Below are 19663 nucleotides of genomic sequence, written 5' to 3'. Positions count from 1 at the left end.
TTTTTTTTTTTTTTTTGAAATAGAGTCTCGCTCTGTCGCCCAGGCTGGAGTGCAGTAGCCGGATCTCGGCTCACTGCAAGCTCCGCCTCCTGGGTTTACACCATTCTCCTGCCTCAGCCTCCCAAGTAGCTGGGACTACAGACGCCCGCCACCTCTCCCGGCTAGTTTTTTTGTATTTTTTTTTTAGTAGAGACGGTGTTTCACTGTGTTAGCCAGGATGGTCTCGATTTCCTGACCTCATGATCCGCCCGTCTCGGCCTCCCAAAGTGCTGGGATTACAGGCTTGAGCCACTGCGCCCGGCCTGTTATAATCGTATTCCTAACGAGTTAAAACCTGTTCATTCCATCCCCCTCCCCTCACATTTTCCAGAGTTAGGATAATTTTTATTTTTAATGCAGTAATATAGCTAACCTCTGAGGTATAAATTAATATCTGGTTTAATTAGGGTATTTTGAGAATTTTTAGTGTCCTCACATATAAGTCTTGTATAAAAGATATAAATAAATTTAGAGAGAGATGTGATTTGTGGACATAGTGTTATTACTTTCTTTGAATTAAGAACATCTTCTCTTCAATCTTTGTTGTGAGCTTTAATATAAGCTATCATGATTATAATGTCTATTTTATAACATTTAAATATATCACAGTTGTATTTAATTACATTTCCCATGTCAGTATTCTTTCCATTAACATGGAGTGAGATACTCTACTATGTAGTTTTATACTGATAGTCTCCTTTAAGACCATTTTTCAAGATCAGCTTTTGTTTTCCCCTACTTGTTGTCTATTTTATTGGTTGACTCTCCAGAATTACATTTTTAAAAACACGCTTCTTTCCACTGTATTATCATTGATGTCTCAATTACTTAAGATACCTGTAATAACTTTATTCACTGATACAAGGGGTGTTGCCATTCCAGTATTTTGCCAGTTTCAGTACAGCTTTTTAAAAACTAGCGTGTCATTGTTAACATTAACATAGTTAGTACAAGTTGTCTTTATTTCTTATTTTGGTGAAGCATGCAGCACCGATGACCTTGGGGAGACACCTAGATATCCAGAAAAGCCTCTTCAGAAAACCTCATCTGTTCCTTTTGGATCAAAAGCAGGTATTGTAACAACTGTCTGAGCTTGATGTAGTGAAGTTTACTGTATGTGTTGTAACTCTTACCTCGTGTGAGATAGTAAGTAAAGTGAATTTCACTGATAACTAAAACATATTACTTTCTAATGTTAAAAGTTTTAATTCTGGGGCCAGACACCATGGCTCACACCTGTAATCCCAGCACTTTGGGAGGCCGAGGTGGGTGGATGATTTGAGCTCAGGAGTTCGAAACCAGCCTGAGCAACATGGTGAACCCTGTCTCTACAAAGAAATACAAAAACATAAGTGGGTGTGGTGGTGCGCAGCTGTGGTCTCAGCTATTCAGGAGGCTGAGGTAGGAGGATCACTTGAGCCTGGGAGCTGGAGGTTGCAGTGAGCTGAGATCACACCACTGCACTCCAGCCTGGGTAACAGAGTGAGACCTCGTCTCAAATGAATGAATGAATAAATGAATGTTTTTACTCTGGCAGAAATATTTCCCCCCCCAAAAAAAAATATTTTTTGAGACAGAGTCTTACTCTGTTTCCCAGGCTGGAATGCATGATCTTGGCTCACTGCAACCTCCTCTGGCTCAAACGATTCTCGTGCCTCAGCCTCCGGAGTAGCTGGGATTATAGCCATGCACCACCACGCTCAGCTAATTTTTGCATTTTTAGTAGAGATGGAGTTTCACCATGTCGGCTAGGCTGGTCTCAAACTCCTGTCCTCAAACGATCCTTCCTCCTTGGCCTTCCAAAGTGCTGGGATTATAAGCGTGAGCCTTCGTGCCCAGCCAGGAATATTTCCAAAATTTGTACTTCTCTCAGGTATCACCCCAGTTGTATGTATTTGTCTTTTTACCCCACCCTAAATATGGGCATTATTCTTTATATTTTCTATTGGATAGTTAAAATGATGCATTTGTTCAGTTTCTGTCATCTATCTATACTTGGCTATATTCATTTCTACTCCTCCTAGTCTTTGTTTTTTAAACAGTTTTGCCATGTAAACATTTATCTCATTCAGAAATTAAATACATATTAAAATATTATGTGAAACTTCCCCCCATCCTACTCCCATTCTATTCAGTGTCTCCATCTCTTCCAGATTTTACTTATGCGTTTACAAATAAACGCACACAAATTATTTTTCCAACCTTCTCTCTCCCTCTCTCTCTCTATGTGTATAGCGGGGGTTCTTTTTTATACACAAAACGCAGCATACCGCTGTTTTGTTTTTTGCATTCCTTCCTTTACATTATACTTTGGCGATCTTCTCATATTAGTGAAGACACTTGACTTAAGAAAATTTTCTGACTGTCTTTACCTCTACTCGCCCCACCGAAAACCACATACATTCCCCTAAATGCTGCTTAGTGCTGCGGCTTTGCCTAAACGTTTTTTCACATCTGATTTATAAGACTTGGGAGTCAGAGTGGCTCTGAGCTGTGTTGGTTCTGTAGGTAGGGTATAGATGGAAGTGGCTTTTATAGGCTATCCTGGAAGCCTAATCATTATCAGTAGGGGTTCTGAGTTCCAAATATGTTCATAAATAAACTGAACTTTGGTGATACAGTAGAGTTACAGCATATACGCAGACTTCAGAATCTTAACTATTACATGGGCTGTGATTCCACTGATTTAGCATATTTTGCAAGTAATATGAAGTATTTGTAGTTCAGGTTACTAAAGAATTCATTGTTGAAGGTGATCCATTTGTTTTATCAATCATTTAGTGCTTGGACTACTTCCTGGGGCCTACGCGCAGTGCTCCCAGAGTTCACAATGCCATAAGACACTCTTTTAGAGGCTGTTAGCAGTTGTTCAGCTTTTGTGAATTATTTTCTAACTCATGGTTTATTAACGTGGTTTAAACCTTTTTATCCAGGTTCTGCAGAGCTAGTTTTTGTAAGCCACGTAATAGATCCTTGCCATTTCTACATTCGGAAGTATTCACAAATCAAAGACGCAAAAGTACTGGAGAAGAAGGTGAATGAATTTTGCAATAGGAGTTCACACCTTGATCCTTCAGACATTTTGGAACTAGGTAAAGAAATATGAGTCCAAGTTAAAATATCAAATTTATTTAAATATTATAATAACTTGGCCAACCCACATAAGACTTGTTATAATATAGATTTTTACTCTAAGTTCATTTGTTAGTAAGCATAAATGTTTTAGGATTATTTAACATAAGTTATTTAGGCAAATTAGCTAAGGATTAAGATGGAATGTTGGCTTATTTTTAGAGTGAAATATGTACAGAAACTCCATTACATAGTAGGGCGAATTGCTTTTAAAACTACAAAACCTGTAACAGATTATGTAGCCTGTCCCCTTGTCTCCATGAAGAACTGTGCCTCTAAGATGATTCTTCTTCTTGTGTAACTCCAGTCTCTTGCTGGCCATTGTGAGTGTTGGGGCTAGCATTGAGCACCTGAGATTCAGGAGGCCTGTGGCACCCATTCCCAGTGCCCTACAGAGGGTAATTGTAAATTCAGTCAGTCTTTTAATTGTGAGGGCATGTGAATTTGCCATGCTTCAGGCTTTTGTTACGAGTATTTTTCTTATAACATTGTTGACTGAATTTGATTGTACCTTATTATATGATGAAGCTATGATTCGTTTGTATTAATAGAGTATTTTTCTCATTATGTAAATAGCAGTCAATACCTATATATAACTAATGTAGAAAGTGTTTTATCTGTCTAGTCTTGATTGATAAGTTGTTTAAAAGTATGATTAACTCTCAGCTCATCTGTATAGCCTTTCAGGATATCAAAAGAGTAGGATCATCGAATACTTTGACAAAAATGAATAGTAATTCTAAAACTTAGAAAATAACATTTATTTTATGCCATGTGAGCTAGGAATATTAGTTTGTTAGTATGTAAGTGGAGGAAAGTATAGTACTGAATTTTTGTGGTTGCAGATAATATGTCCAAAATGTAATACATGCCAAAAATAACTCAGCTTATTTTCAGAAAATGTTCTAAGAAAGCCAAAAAGCTGTGCTTTAAGTTGTTAATGATAATTATGTTGGCAAGGTAAATATAGCTGATTAAAACACTGATTTATATTTTGAGAAATTAGTGATAAGGAAGGAAATGTGAATTGTTGATTTAGGAAAGGAGAGTATCCTCTTGTTCCCTTTTCCTGCCTCTGTACTTCATTATGAAGAACAATAAATGGCTTCAGCAGACTTTTATCCGTTGAAAGAAAGAATAGTTTTATAGAATATATACAGCAGGTCTTCACATAACATTATCTCATTATAATTTTGATGAGAAAAAAATCAATTCCTGGTTTGGGCAGATGTCTGTGTTGAGTTTGCACATTCTCCCCGTGTCCGTGTGGGTTTTTTCAGGTACTCTGGTTGCTTTGCACATCCTAAAGATGCGCACGTGAGGTTGATTGATGTGTCTACATTGTTCCAGTCTGAGTGGCGGGTGGGGGGTGGAGGGCAGGACTGGGAGAGAGAGAGAGAGTGTGTGTGTGTTTACCCTGCGATGGAATGGTGTTCTGACCAGAATCGGTTCCTACCTGGTGCCCTGAACTGCCTGGATAGGCTTTAGCCACCCTCGACTCTAGAATAAGCGAGTTGGAGAATGAATAAATGCATATATATTATCATAAAATTCATAAAGTATTTGATAACTATACAAATGCATGACAATAAATGATGCAGTACAAAAGCGCTCTGTGAATCCACCGTATTTATGATTGTTTTGAAACTGTGGCGCCAGGAGGTACTCCTCACAATTCTCACTTTGCAAGCTGTAATTCTTTGAGTTAACCCACTACCACTGTGACTGCCATCACTCACTGATGCACCAAAAATTGAGTAAATATCTTACTTGTTCATCTTTCTTAAATGTACGTGTAGCTCACACTTGTTTCAGTATTTAATATTAGAAGTGTTTGGGGTCTTTATAAGTTTGAGGATATTTTTGTGACCAGATATACATGTGGAAACTTAACTCTTGTTTATATTAATAAGCCAGTGTGGTAAGATTGGTTTTGTTATGCCATTTTGCTTAAAATCACAGTTTCTAAGAATGTATCAATGACATTAAGTGGGGATTTACTATATTTTAAAACTAAGAATGTTGGTACAGTAGTGTAGCAAAATAAGAGAAGGGTCACTGACAAACTGAAGACCAAACGTTTTGGTAAAACTTAAAAGGCTGCCTATAATGTGCTTCTCAACTGTTCCTGTTGTTATTAGAGTATACAGAGGAGATTACACAGCATCTCTCTGTATATAATCAGTGCTCAGAGTTTACCAGATTCATTTCCAAAATATGTAGTTTAAGTGGGCTGTAAGACTACCTGAGTTCTCCTGCTGCTACTTCTAAGTAGCCATGTGAGTTGGGCTAAATTAGTTTTTCTTCCTCAGTTTCCTCACCTATATGATGGAAACAGTACCTTCTTAGGGCTGTTGTGGGGAGTAAGTGAATTCAGACAAAACACAGAACATTTCTGAGCTCATAGTAAGCATTCACCTGTGGGCCTTTTTTTGTTTGTTTGATCTTTTTTCCTGGTTATTAATTTGTAATCCAACTGGTCCCTACAAAGGTCTTCCTCTACTGCTGAGTCCTTAATTCATCTTCCCTCTTCTCTGAACACCACTGGGTACTAATTAATTTTGGCATTTCACAGGCTGCCTTTCATTGTTTTACTCTCACTCTCCTTTACAAAGAGTTAAGATAATTGTTTCTTCTCTCGTTACAAACTTCAGTATGTGTTTGTCACTAAGTGTACTTGTGTACATGCACAAGGACAGATGGTCTTGCTTGTAAGTACAGTGTAATTGTGGTAATTTGCCTGTCTCTCTTCCTTTCTTGAGCTTCTTGATGGCAAGACAGTCTCATTCATCTTTGTTCTTATTGCTCATGAAGCAGGTCCTCATTAAGTGACTGCTAACTTAGTATTTGGATGTTTAGCTCCCTATTTAGCTTGTTTCTGTATAACAGAAACTATCATAATATGCTGTATTATATCCTCATAGCACTTGAACACAGTGGTATATCATCAGGAAATAAATAAATTAAGACTTTTTCGTGGTAGAACTAACGTGTCTGTAAACTTACTAAATGTCTTTCTTGATAAATGTTGATAATGATTTGTTTCCCTCATTTAGGTGCAAGAATATTTGTCAACAGTATTAAAAATGCAATGTGGTGTCGAGGAACTATCACAGAATTAATTCCAATAGAGGGTAAAAATACCAGAAAACCTTGTAGCCCAACCAGATTATTTGTCCATGAAGTTGCACTAATACAAATATTCATGGTAGATTTTGGAAATTCTGAAGTCCTGATTGTCACAGGGTATGATATTTTATAATATGTATTCTTGGCCTGCTTAGAAACATTTTGGAGGAAGGTGGAGTTAAAGAATAAAGGAAATTAGAGGTAGAGAGGAGTACTTTGCCATTCTTAACTTCCAAGACACACGTTTTATTATTTTGCTCTACAGTTGTCTTGATAAGTAAAATTTTATCATTTACCAGTATTACTAGATGGAGAGCTTAGAAAAGGAACTCCAAACTTAAGTACTCTTCTTATGTCACTTCAAAGCAGGGAATAATACACAAACTAATTCTTTTAAAGAAAATGTTACAGTTAGCTACAGATGATTGAGTTAAATTTTTAATCAGACTTCTGTAATTTCATTAATGTTTTTTGAAGTGTCATGCTGTCTAACTCACTGTCAGTATTTTAAATGGTTATCTCTGTCTTCTAGGAAAATAATAGAAACTGCTATGTTTCTGTAGTAAGGACCAGTATTAACCACAGCATGATCGCTTAGTGGTTATAGCTTTATAAATAAATAGATTTATATGGGGGAAGTGTCATTATCTCCTTTAAGCTCAGATTGAATGAACATATGAAAGTACAAATGTAGCTGAGATTTCATTCTGTGGAGGAAAACAGTGTCTCTGCTTATAGAAGCTAAACTAAATATATATAGTAAGAATATGAATTTGGAATGTAACTTTCTAAAAAGTGTAACTTAAGAAAAATTATACTTAGAAATGCATACCTTCAGTGGGGGAAAACAAATTTAAGTTTGAAACTTTACTTTCAATAAATATTACTTGAATTTCTCCTAGAGTTGTTGATACCCATGTGAGACCGGACTCTGCTAAACAACATATTGCACTAAATGATTTGTGTCTGATTCTAAGGAAATCTGAACCATATATTGAAGGGCTGCTAAAAGACATCCAGCCGTTAGCACAGCCATGCTCATTGAAAGACATTGTTCCACAGAATTCGGTAAGTGAGACTTTATTTTTTCCTTCAGAGGCTATTACAGTTGTAGCTATGTGTTGCCAATTAGATTGCTAAGTATAGCCTCAGGGAACCACTAATCTTGGTAAATACATAGTGCATGTTAAACTATTATTTCTAGTAGGAAAGGAACTTCAGTTTCCACAATTGAAAATATTTTTAATGGGAAATTGAGTTGAATAAGCATATATTAACATAATGATTGGTTAAGAATCCAAGCAAACCAGTAATTTTGGAGTCAACTATCCAGAGAAATAAGTTTATGGTGTGGTGTGTGTTTCTCTACAGTATTTTCTTATTTCCATTGTCCTTTATTACTCTATTTAATGGCCATATTGCATTCTGTGTTTTGTATTATTTATGAAAATCTGTTCTCCAGCAAGATTGTAAACTCTTAAGAGACAGAAATTGTAACAATACATGTTAAGCAGTTCTATTCTTACAAGGTCTATGCGAGCAGGAGTCTGTCTTTGCTCATCGTTGTGTTCCCAGCATTTAGCAGATCACCTGCCACATAGAAGGCATTCAACACATATTTGAAATAGATCTCATTAAACTAAAGAGCTTCTGCACAGCAAAAGAAACTACCATCAGAGTGAACAGGCAACCTACAGAATGGGAGAAAATTTTTGCAATCTACTCATCTGACAAAGGGCTCATTTCCAGAATCTACAAAGAACTCAAACAAATATACAAGAAAAAAACAAACAACCCCATCCAAAAGTGGGGAAAGGATATGAACAGACATTTCTCAAAAGAAGACATTCATACAGCCAACAGACACATGAAAAAATGCTCATCATCACTGGCCATCAGAGAAATGCAAATCAAAACCACAATGAGATACCATCTCACACCAGTTAGAATGGCAATCATTAAAAAATCAGGAAACAATAGGTGTTGGAGAGGATGTGGAGAAATAGGAACACTTTTACACTGTTGGTGGGATTGTAAACTAGTTCAACCATTATGGAAAACAGTATGGCGATTCCTCAAGGACCTAGAACTAGATGTACCATATGACCCAGCCATCCCACTACTGGGTATATACCCAAAGGATTATAAATTATGCTACTACAAAGACACATGCACACGTATGTTTATTGCGGCACTATTCACAATAGCAAAGACTTGGAATCAACCCAAATGTCCATCAGTGACAGACTGGATTAAGAAAATATGGCACATATACAGCATGGAATACTATGCAGCCATAAAAAAGGATGAGTTTGCGTCCTTTGTAGGGACATGGATGCAGCTGGAAACCATCATTCTTAGCAAACTATCACAAGAAGAGAAAACCAAACACCGCATGTTCTCACTCATAGGTGGGAACTGAACAATGAGCTCACTTGGACTCGGGAAGGGGAACATCACACACTGGGGCCTATCATGGGGAGGGGGGAGGGGGGAGGGATTGCATTGGGGAGTTATACCTGATATAAATGATGAATTGATGGGTGCTGACGAGTTGATGGGTGCAGCACACCAACATGGCACATGTATACATATGTAACCTGCACGTTATGCACATGTACCCTAGAACTTAAAGTATAATAAAAAAAAAAAAAATAAGTTAATTAAAAAAGGAAACACAGAAGTAATAGCACTGGTGTTTTCTTTAAAATGGTGTTTTGTTTTTAATTTTCTCTTTTTTAACTTCTTGCATTTTTTACACTAAGTGGATTTTACATTTATAATCATAAAAACTTCAGAAAGCTATTCTCTTTTTTTTGTTTTTAAGGAATTTCTGGTTTTGATCATGAAATTTACTTTCGATATGGTACTTAAATGTTCAAAGATCAACATAAAACCTTTTTTGGCTGGGTGTGGTGGCCCAAGGCTGTAATTCCAGCACTTTAGGAGGCTGAAGTGGGAGGATTGCTTGGGTTCAGGAGTTTGAGACCAGCCTGGGCAACATGGCGAGACCCTGTCTACCAAAAATACAAAAATTAGCCAGGCATGGTGATACACCATGGAGGCTGATGTGGAAGGATCGCTTGAGCTTGGGAGGCAGAGATTGCATGAGCTGAGATTATGCCACTGTGTACTGGTCTGGGTGACAGAGTAAGACCGTGTCTCAAAAGAAAAATTTTTTGCCCAGTGAGTGGATTTTTTTTTTTTTAAATAACTTAAGTAGCATAAATCTTATGCATTGCTGGTAATGGAAACTAGATTAACTGATGATGATTAAATTTTTAATTTTTTTTAGCCATACCTGTATTTTCAAAATTACCTTTTGAATTTTCATCTAAGTGGAAAATTGAATACTTATTTCTTTCATTTTGAGATCTTTCTTTATAACCTTCATATAACTATTCAAAAGTAAAACTGAATTCTGAAGTAAAACCTCGAGAATATATTTATAAAGTGAAGGTATATGCACATTGTACATTCATAAAGACTTCCCCTAAGTTTGTGGCCCTGGCTGTTTTTTTCTTTCTTTTCTTTTTTTCTTTTTTTGACATGGGGTCTTGTTCTGTCACCCAGACTGGAGTGCAGTGGCACGATCTGGGCTTACTGCAACCTCTGCCTCTCGGGTTCAAGCAATCCCCTGCCTCAGCCTGCCGAATAGCTGGGATTAAAGGCATCCGCCACCACGCCCGGCTAATTTTTGTATTTTTTGTAGAGACAGGGTTTCACCGTCTTGGCCAGGCTGGTCTTGAACTCCTGCCCACCTTGGCCTTGCAAAGTACCGGGATTACAGGCGTGAGCCACCACACCCGGCCTTCCCTGGCTGTTTCTTAATGTCTGTGGTTGGTTCAGTTTGCTCACAGTTGCGTCTGTGGTTGGTACAAACCTAAATCCAGAACATTGTAACATTAGAGATACTTATAATTACTAATTACTGTGGAATTTTACTTTTTTGCCCAGAATGAAGGCTGGGAAGAGGAAGCTAAAGTGGAATTTTTGAAAATGGTTAATAACAAGGCTGTTTCAATGAAAGTTTTTAGAGAAGAAGATGGTGTGCTTATTGTAGATCTGCAAAAACCACCACCAAATAAAATAAGCAGTGATATGCCTGTGTCTCTTAGAGATGCACTAGTTTTTATGGAACTAGCAAAGTAAGTAACTTATTAAAACTTAAATATTCTTTGAGATTATAGCTATAAATAAGAGTAGCAGACTTTGCCTTTAAAAACCATGTCTCTAAAGTAAACCTTAACGTACCTGAAGAAGTTAAAAATACTGTGTTTAGAGTTTTCTAAGTACAGTTGTTGTCTGTGAAAACTGGATTCAGATAATTGGATTTAAGAAAATAGGCTGGACAGGGCGGCTCATAACTGTAATTCTAGCACTGTGGGAGGCCAAGGAGGGAGGATTCCTTGGGGTCATGAGTTTGAGACCAGCCTGGGCAACATAGCTAGACCTCATCTCTACAAAGAAATACAAAAAGAAATTAACCAGGCATGGTGGCATGCACCTGTAGTCCAGCTTCTCAGGTCAGGAGCTGAGGTGGGAGGTTTGCTTGAGCCCAGGAGTTTGAGCTGTGCTCTTGTCACTGTACTCCAGGGTGGGTGACAGAGTGAGACCCTGTCTGTAAAGAAAAAAGAAAATTAGAAAAATTAGAGAAATTAAGGTAGCTCAAAATATAAAGTATGTGTAAATAACATCTTTTGAACTCTTGATAACTTTATAAGTATGAGGGTTTCGAGAATTATAGCTTAACTTTTCCTAAATTTTCCTAAATTTTCTAGCCTTTGGAATGAGTTCATGATCACTACCCTATATTTAATGTATGAATCTAGAATAGATGTTTAATTTTTTTTTTTTTTTTTGAGGCAGAGTCTTGCTCTGTCGCCGGGACTGGAGTGCAGTGGCCCGATCTCAGCTCACTGCAAGCTCCGCCTCCCGGGTTTACGCCATTCTCCTGCCTCAGCCTCCCGAGTAGCTGGGACTACAGGCGCCCGCCACCTCGCCCGGCTAGTTTTTGTATTTTTAGTAGAGACGGGGTTTCACCGTGTTAGCCAGGATGGTCTCGATCTCCTGACCTCGTGATCCGCCCGTCTCGGCCTCCCAAAGTGCTGGGATTACAGGCTTGAGCCACCGCGCCCGGCCAAGATGTTTAATTTGTCTGTCATTGCTTTTTGTTTGTTTGTTTGAGACAGAGTCACCCAGGCTGGAGTGTAGTAGCACAGCCTCAGGTCACTGAAACCTCTGCCTCCCAGGTTCAGGTGATTCTCATACCTCAGCCTTCCAAGTAACTGGAATTACAGGCACACACCACCACTCCTGGCTAATTTTTGTGTTTTTAGCAGAGACTGGGTTTCACCGTGATAGCCAGGCTGGTCTTGAACTCCTGCCCACCTTGGCCTTCCAAAGTGCTGGGATTACAGGCGTGAGCCACAGTGCCCTGCCTGTCCATCATTTCTGATGACTTAAGTAACCATAGAGGTAGTCAAAGATTCTAATTTTTACCCTGGATGATTGGGAATGGAACCCAAGCAGGTTCCATTCTAGAAAAATAAAAGTAGTCTTGGAGCTGGAAGGGGCTACAGAGACCCTTCAGCTGACATCACCAATTGCTACCACAGACCACAGATATCAATGTAACACAAAGAACAGAAGCAGCTTTGAATCTAAGTATGATGTGAAAGCCCAGCTCTAAAGTTTTGAGATTTGATACCTTTTTAACCTGGTTTGATAATTGAAGACAATACCGAGAAATATTAGAAGATGAATGCTTTTGGTAAATAAGTCAGTACATGTGCAACTCCTTCCTTTAGATCAAGTCACTGAGAGAAGAGAGACTAAGAAAATGGCTTGGCCAGGTATGGTGGGTTACACCTGTATCCCAGCACTTCGGGAGGCCAAGGCAGTAAGATCGCCTGAGCCCAGGAGTTCATGGTCAACCTGGGCAATGTAGGGGAGACCCTGTCCCTACAAAAATTAGCCAGGTGTGGTGGCATGCGCCTGTGGTTCCAGCTACTTGGGAGGCTGAGGTGGGAGGATTGCTTGAGCCCAGGGCGGTAGAGGCTGTGGTGAGCCATGATCGCACCACTGCACTCCAGGCTGGGTGACAGGGTGAGACCCTGCTTACGCTTTTCATTATGCTTTTAATTAGGTTTAAGTCACAATCACTAAGAAGTCACTTTGAAAAAAATACTACTTTACACTATCATCCACCTATTTTGCCTAAAGAAATGACAGATGTTTCAGTAACGGTTTGTCATATAAATAGTCCTGGAGATTTCTATCTTCAGTTGGTAAGTATATAATGTGTTTTTAAATGAAGTTTTTAAATTTCAATTAGACATGTATAACAAGAATGATTGTCTGCTGTCAATTTTAGTTAGAGCAAACATACCACTGTTAACCTTCTGTACATTTAAATTTCTTAGTAGTTGCAACTTCAAACAAGTTCACATGATTATCATAAATTGAAAGAACAGTGAAGGATAATTAATGTATAAATGTTTCTTGCTACCTTCTGAAATCTGGAGACTAGGAAAGCATGTAGAGTTAGCAAGCAGAAATATAATGATAAAGTTTTTCTAACCTGTACATCTGAAAATTTGCTGATTATTATCAGGTGTTTTCTGAATTTGAACACAAAATAGACACAGATTAAAGGCATTTCGTATTGAACTTTGTGTGTGTGACTGATACGTTTAGATAGTAACAACAATAGTTCATCCTTACTGATTTCTGGGTGCTTTGTATGATTTCACTCATCATAAGGCCCTTAAGACTTTAAGTGAATTAACTAATTAATCTTTGCACAGTCCTGTGAGAAAGACACTGTTGTCTCCATGTGAATATGGAGACCCTAACCACAGAAATGAAGCATCTTGCAACTGTGTGAAGGTTATACAGCTCTGAAAGGGTAGAGCCAGGATTGACCTAGGCTGTGCAGGTTCAGAATCTGTCATCTCAAGCACGGCATCACACTATAGTGGCTCCTCAGATGAGTTGTGGAATCGGCTTTTCTAGGTTAGGGTTTGCATGTATTTCTTTTGTTGACTTTTTACAGTGTCTTTTATGGTAAAATATACCTAATATAATTTCATAGTTTTTAATAATTGTTCAGTCAGTATACGATTCCAGTGCCATTAAGGACATGAAATGTTGTGCATCCATTTCCAGAGCTTTTTATTTATCTCAAACAAAAGCCCTGTACCTATGAAACAATCACGTACCATTTCTTCTCCCCTAGTTCCTGATGAACTGTTCTACTTTCTGTCTCTCTGAAATTGCCTATTCTAGGTACCTCCTAAGTGAAATCATATACAATGTTTCCTTTTGGATCTGGCTTTCTTTCACTTCAACTTAATGTTTTCAAGGTTCCTATTATGTAGGATGTATCAGAATTTCATTCATTTATATGGCTGCATAATATTCCATGTATGGATATACTACATTTTGTTTATCCATTGATGTATTGATGGCCATTTGGATTGTTTCCACTTTTTGGCCTATGTGAATAATGCTGCTATGGACACTGGCATAAAAGTATCCATTTGGGTGTCTGCTTTCAGTTCCTCTGGTATGTATAATATCTAGGAATGTTTGCTGGATTATATGGTAATTTTATGTTTAACTTTTTGGGGAACTGCCAAACTATTTTCCACAGCAGCTGCAGTTTTACATTCTTACCAGCAATCCACAAGGTTCCAATTTCTCCATACCCTCATGAACACTTGTTTTTTTTCTTTTTTTATTATTGGTATACTTTAAGGTCTGGGATACGTGTGCAGAACATGCAGGTTTGTTACATAGGTATACATGTGCCATGGTGGTTTGCTGCACCCATCCCCGTCATCTACATTAGGTATTTCTTCTAATGCTATCCCTCCCCTTGTCTCTACCCCCCAACAGGCCCCGGTGTGTGATGTTCCTCTCCCTGTGTCCAGGTGTTCTCATTGTTTAACTCACACTTATGACAGAACATGTGGTGTTTGGTTTTCTGTTCCTGTGTTAGTTTGCTGAGAATGTCCCTGCAAAGAACGTGACTTACCTTTTATAGTCTGCATGGTATTCCATGGTGTATATGTGCCGTATTTTCTTTATCCAGTCTATCATTGATGGACATTTGGGTTGGTTCCACGTCTTTGCTATTGTGAATAGTGCTGCAATAAACATACATGTGTATGTGTCTTTATAGTAGAATGATTTCTAATCCTTTGGGTATATACCCAGTATTGGGATTGCTGGGTCAAATGGATTTCTGATTCTAGATCCTTGAGGAATTGCCACACTGATTGAACTAATTTACACTCCGACCAACAGTATAAAAGTGTTCCTGTTTCTCCACATCCTCTCCAGCATCTGTTGTTTCCTGACTTTTTAATGATCGCCATTCTAACTGGTGTGAGATAGTATCTCATCGTGCTTTTGATTTGCATTTCTCTAGTGACCAGTGATGATGAGCTTTTTTTCGTATGTTTGTTGGTTGCATCAATGTCTTCTTTTGAATAATAGCATTCTTAATAAGTGTCAAGTGGTGTCACTTTGTGATTTTGATCTGCATTTCCCTAATGGCCGGCGATACTGAACATCTTTACATGTCCTTATTTGTTGGCCATTTGTGTATCTTTGAAGAAATAGCCATTCTAGTCATTTATCCATTTTTTTTTTAATTTTTAAAACTTCTTGTTTTTTTATTTTTTAAACACAGGGCTTCACTCTGTCGCCCAGGCTAGAATGCAGTGGCATGATCGTAAGCTCACTGCAGCCCCAGTCTCCTAGGCTCAAGGGATCCTCTAGCCTCAGCCTCCCATATTGCTAGTACTACAGGCACACACCACCACACCTGGCTAATTATTATTTTGTAGACACAGGGTCTCGCTAGGTAACCCAGGCTGGCCTTGAACTCCTGGGCCAGAGTGAGCTTCCCACCTTGGCCTCCCAAAGTGCCGGGATTACAAGCATGATTCACCATGCACAACCCTTTGTCCATTTTTTTAATTGGGTTGTTTATTTTGTTGCTGGATTGTAGGAGTTTTATATATTCTAGATACTAAATTCTTATGAGATATATGACTTACAAATGCAGTTGATCCTTGAACAAGTGGTGATGGTGGATACCAACACCTGTGCAGTCAACTTTTTTTTTTTTCCTTTCTTGAGACAAGGTCCAGCACTGTTGCTTAGGATGGAGTGCAGTGGCAAGATCATAGCTAACTACAGCCTGTAACTCCTGGGCTGAAGTGGTCTCCTGTCTCAGCCTCCGAAGTAGCTAGGACTACAGGCATGCACCACACCTCGAAATATATATATATTTTTTTTCATAGAGACAGGGTCTTGCCATGTTGTCCAGGTTGGTTTTGAACTCCTGGTCTCAAACAGTCCTCCTGCCTCAGCCTCCCAAAATGCTGAGATCACAGGCATGAGTCTCAACACTCAGTCTGCATATAACTGTTGATTTCCACAAAACTTTACTAATAGCCTACTATTGATTAGAAACCTTAATAATATATAAACAGCTAACATATATTTTGTATATGTATTTGATACTGTATTCTTAAAGTAAGCTAGAGGAAAGAGTTATTAAAAATCATAAAGAGAAAATAGATTTACTATTCTTTAACCGAATGTGGATCATTACACAAGTCTTCATGCCCATAGTCTTCGTGTTGAATAGACTGAGGAACAGCAGGAGTTGCTCATGCTGTCTCAGGGCTGGCAGAGGTGGAAACAATTCACACATCACTGGAACTGTGCAGTTCACACCCGTGTTCCGAGACTGGCCGTATTTTCTCCCATTTTGTGGGTTGTCTTTTCACTTTCTTGATAGTGTCCTTTGTTCCACAAGTTTCTAATTTTATGAAGACAAATTTAATTGTTATTTCTTTTGTTGCTTGTGTTTTTGGTGTCATATCCAAGATATCATTACCAAATCTGACATCGTGTTTCTTCCCTGTACTTGCTTCTAAGAGTTTTATAGGTTTAGATCTTTGATTTATTTTGAGTTAACTTTTGTACAAAGTATAAGGTAAGGGCCCAGCTTTATTATTTTGAATTGGATATCCAGTTTTCCCAGCACTATTTGTTGAAAGAACTTTCCTTTTGCCATTGAATGGTCTTGGCACCCTTGTTGAAAGTGAGAATTTATTTCTGAACTTTCTATTTTATTCCATGTGACTGTGTATCTGTCCTTATGTCAGTACCACACTGTTTTGATTACTGTAGTTGTGTTGTAACTTCTGAAATCACAACGTGTGAGTCTTCCAACTTTGTTCTTTTTCAAGATTGTTTTGGTTACTCAGTGTCTCTTAAGATTCCATGTGACTTTTAGGATGGGTTTTTCTGTTTCTCCAAGAAATACAGTATGATATTGAGTATGATGTTATCATTTGCTAATGTATTGAAACACAACTGATTTTTACATGTGAATTCTGTGTCCAGCAGCTTTGCTGAATTAATTTGTTCTAACAAGTGAGAGAGGGTGTGTGTGTATGTAATTTGGGGTCATTTTCTCATATATAAGGTCGTGTCATCTATGAACAGAGAAATGTCATTGGGATTTTAATAGGAATTACATTGAATTGTAAATCATTTCAGATAGCACTGACATCTTAACAGTTTTAACTCTTCTTATCCATGAACACTGGATTTTTTTCATTTATTTAGATTTTATTTAATATCTTTCAACAGTTTTGTGTGGCTTTCAGCGTATCAATTTTTGGCCCCTTTGGTCAAGTTTATTCCTAATTCTTCTTTTAGATGCTATTGTAAATGGAATTGCTTTTTAAATTTCCTCTTCAATTTGCTCATTTGCTGATGTATTAAAACAACTGATTTTTACATGTGAATTTTGTGTCTGGCAACTGCAGAATTAATTTGATAGCCCTAACGGGGTGTGTGTGTGTGTGTGTGTGTGTGTGTGTGTGTGTGTATGTGTGTAATTTGGGGGAGGTTTCTTACATAGAAGATCATGTCATCCATGAACAGATATTTATGCTTTTTCGTTTCAGGATGCCTTTTGTCTTTTTCTTAACCTAATGCCTCTGGCTAAGATTTCCAATATCATTGAATACAAGATGAAAAAGCAGGCTTCCTCGTTTTATTCCTGTCTTAGGGGAAAAGCATTTGTCTTTGACCATTGAGTTTGATATTATCTGTGGGTTTTTCCCAAATGACCTTTACTCTGTGAAGTAAGTTTCCTTCTGTCTCTTGTTTATTGAATGTTTTTATCATGAAAGGGTGTTCAATTTTTCAAATTCTTTTTTGCAACAATTGAGATGATCATGTTTCGGTCTTTCCTCCATCCTGTCAATGTGGTATATTACGTTGATTTGGGATTTTGTTTTATTTTCTTGTTTGTTTGTTTTGAGACAGCGTCTCCCTCAGTTGCCCAGGCTGGAATGCTGTGGTATGATCTCAGCTCACAGCAACCTTTGCCTCCTGGACTGAAGCAGTCCTCCCGCCTCAGCCCTCTGAGTTGCTGAGACCAAAGGCGCCCACCACCACACCAGGCTAATTTGTAAAATTTTTTTGTTTTGTAGTTTTGAGATCTCACTATGTTACACAGGCTGGTCTCAAACTCCTGAGCTGAAGTGATCCTTTTACCTCAGCCTCCCAAAGTGCTAGGAGTATAGGCATGGGCCACTGTGCCTGCTGCATTGATTTTCATATGTCATTATCCTTGTGTTTTAGAAATAAATTCCACTAGATAAAGATGTATAATCTTTTTATCACAAATTTGTTTAACATCGTTGTTGCCTTGGCATCCATTTTTAGGCCTAACATAAGTTGTTTGAAACCGAGTCATACCACCTCACCTTTGGCTTACTTAAAACTTTCTCTCCCCATGTGGCTGTTTGCAGTGTGGGTCACTTATTCTACATCTCACTGACCCAACATACCCCACAGCTGCTTACCACAATAAAACCAGAGTCAACACCAGTCATACAAATAATTTCCCCCCTTTATACATACTTTCTTTAAATTAGCCAATTCACAACCCCTGCTGGAAAGCCTTAAGAGATAATGCCTGTGGACCTTAATAAAGGCAGAATTCTATAGAATCACTCTTACCTGTGATTAGCAAAATGCTTCTTTTGTTTCATGTGTTTTGTTTTGCTGCCTCTGTGTCTTACTTACCTCACTGACATACACATACCTAACTTTTCTTCCAGTTAGTGCTCTCTTAGAGAGTGGCTATCTTGGTAGGAATAAACCGGACACAGATCAGACAAGAACCATGAGGGCATCCGCTAGTATAAACAGGTTTCTTGTGAGACGTACACTTGGTCACAGGTCAGGCAACAAGGCATTGGCCCATTCACCAAGGTAAAGAAGTATCCTCTTTTGATTTACTGTAAACATCAGTGACCACCTCCTCTAGAACCTTGTCAGGGCAGGGCTAGAGTTCATGGCAACTCTCCAGAGAGAGACCCGAAGACCAAGTGAGAAGAAAACAAAATCTCTTAATATGCTGAATTTGGTTTATTAGTATTTTGTTGAGGATATTTGCATCCATATTGACAAGGGATGTTGATCTGTAATTTTCTTATAGTGTCTTCATATGGCTTTGTTATCAGGGTAATGCAGCCTCTTAGAGTTAGTATTCCTCCATCTTTTAGTTTTTTGGAAGAATTTGAGATGGAATGGTGTTAATTCTTCCGTAAATGTTTGGTAGAGTTCAGCAGTGAAACTTATCTGGTCCAGGGCTTTTCATGTGTAGGAAGTTTTTGAATCCTGTTTGAACCTCTTTACTAGTTATAAGTCTACTCGGATTTTCTAATTCATGAGTCAGTCTTGGAAGGTTGTGTGTTTCTAGGAGTTTGTCCATTTCATGTAGGTTATCCAGTTTGTTGGCATACAATTGTTTACAATAATCTCTCATAATTTTTTTACTTCTTGGCTGGGCGTGGTGGCTCACACCTGTAATCCCAGTACTTCTGAAGGCCAAGCTGGGTGGATCACTTGAGGTCAGTAGTTTGAGACCAGCCTGGTCAACATGTCGAAACCCTGTCTCTACTAAAAATACAAAAATTAGTCAGGTGTGGTAGTAGGCGCCTGTAGTCTGAGCTACTTGGGAGGCCGAGGCAGGAGAATCACTTGAACCTGGGAGGTGGAAGTTGCAGTGAGATGAGATCGTGCCACTGCACTCCAGCCTGGGTGACAGCAAGACTTCATCTAAAAAAAAAAAAAAAAAATTTTTTCTTAAAATTGATAGTACTGTCTCCACTTTTATTTCTCATTTTATTAACTTGAGACTTCTCTTTTCTAGTTATTCTAGCTACAGATTTGTCAATTTTGCTGATCTTTTCAAATAATTGACTTTTGGCTTTATTGATGTTCTGTTTCTTTATCCTGTCTTATTTACTTTTGC

General features: G+C 38.3%; 1 protein-coding gene across 2 annotated transcripts in view; it reads left to right on the top strand.

The window, feature by feature from the left end:
• The window catches only part of RNF17 (ring finger protein 17), a 114586-nt gene that overhangs the window by 32345 nt on the left and 62578 nt on the right, over positions 1 to 19663 (top strand). For both annotated transcript variants that reach the window (XM_026454202.2, XM_026454201.1), the window contains exons 11-15: positions 2973 to 3131; positions 6228 to 6417; positions 7203 to 7368; positions 10258 to 10448; positions 12449 to 12590. In XM_026454202.2, coding sequence (XP_026309987.1) covers positions 2973 to 3131; positions 6228 to 6417; positions 7203 to 7368; positions 10258 to 10448; positions 12449 to 12590 — 848 coding nt within the window. The remainder of the gene's footprint in view (positions 1 to 2972; positions 3132 to 6227; positions 6418 to 7202; positions 7369 to 10257; positions 10449 to 12448; positions 12591 to 19663) is intronic.

This window comes from Piliocolobus tephrosceles, chromosome X (assembly GCF_002776525.5).
Source record: "Piliocolobus tephrosceles isolate RC106 chromosome X, ASM277652v3, whole genome shotgun sequence".
NCBI lineage: Eukaryota > Metazoa > Chordata > Mammalia > Primates > Cercopithecidae > Piliocolobus > Piliocolobus tephrosceles.
Note: the sequence above shows the minus strand (reverse complement) of the source record. Positions and strands in the feature narration are given on the sequence as shown.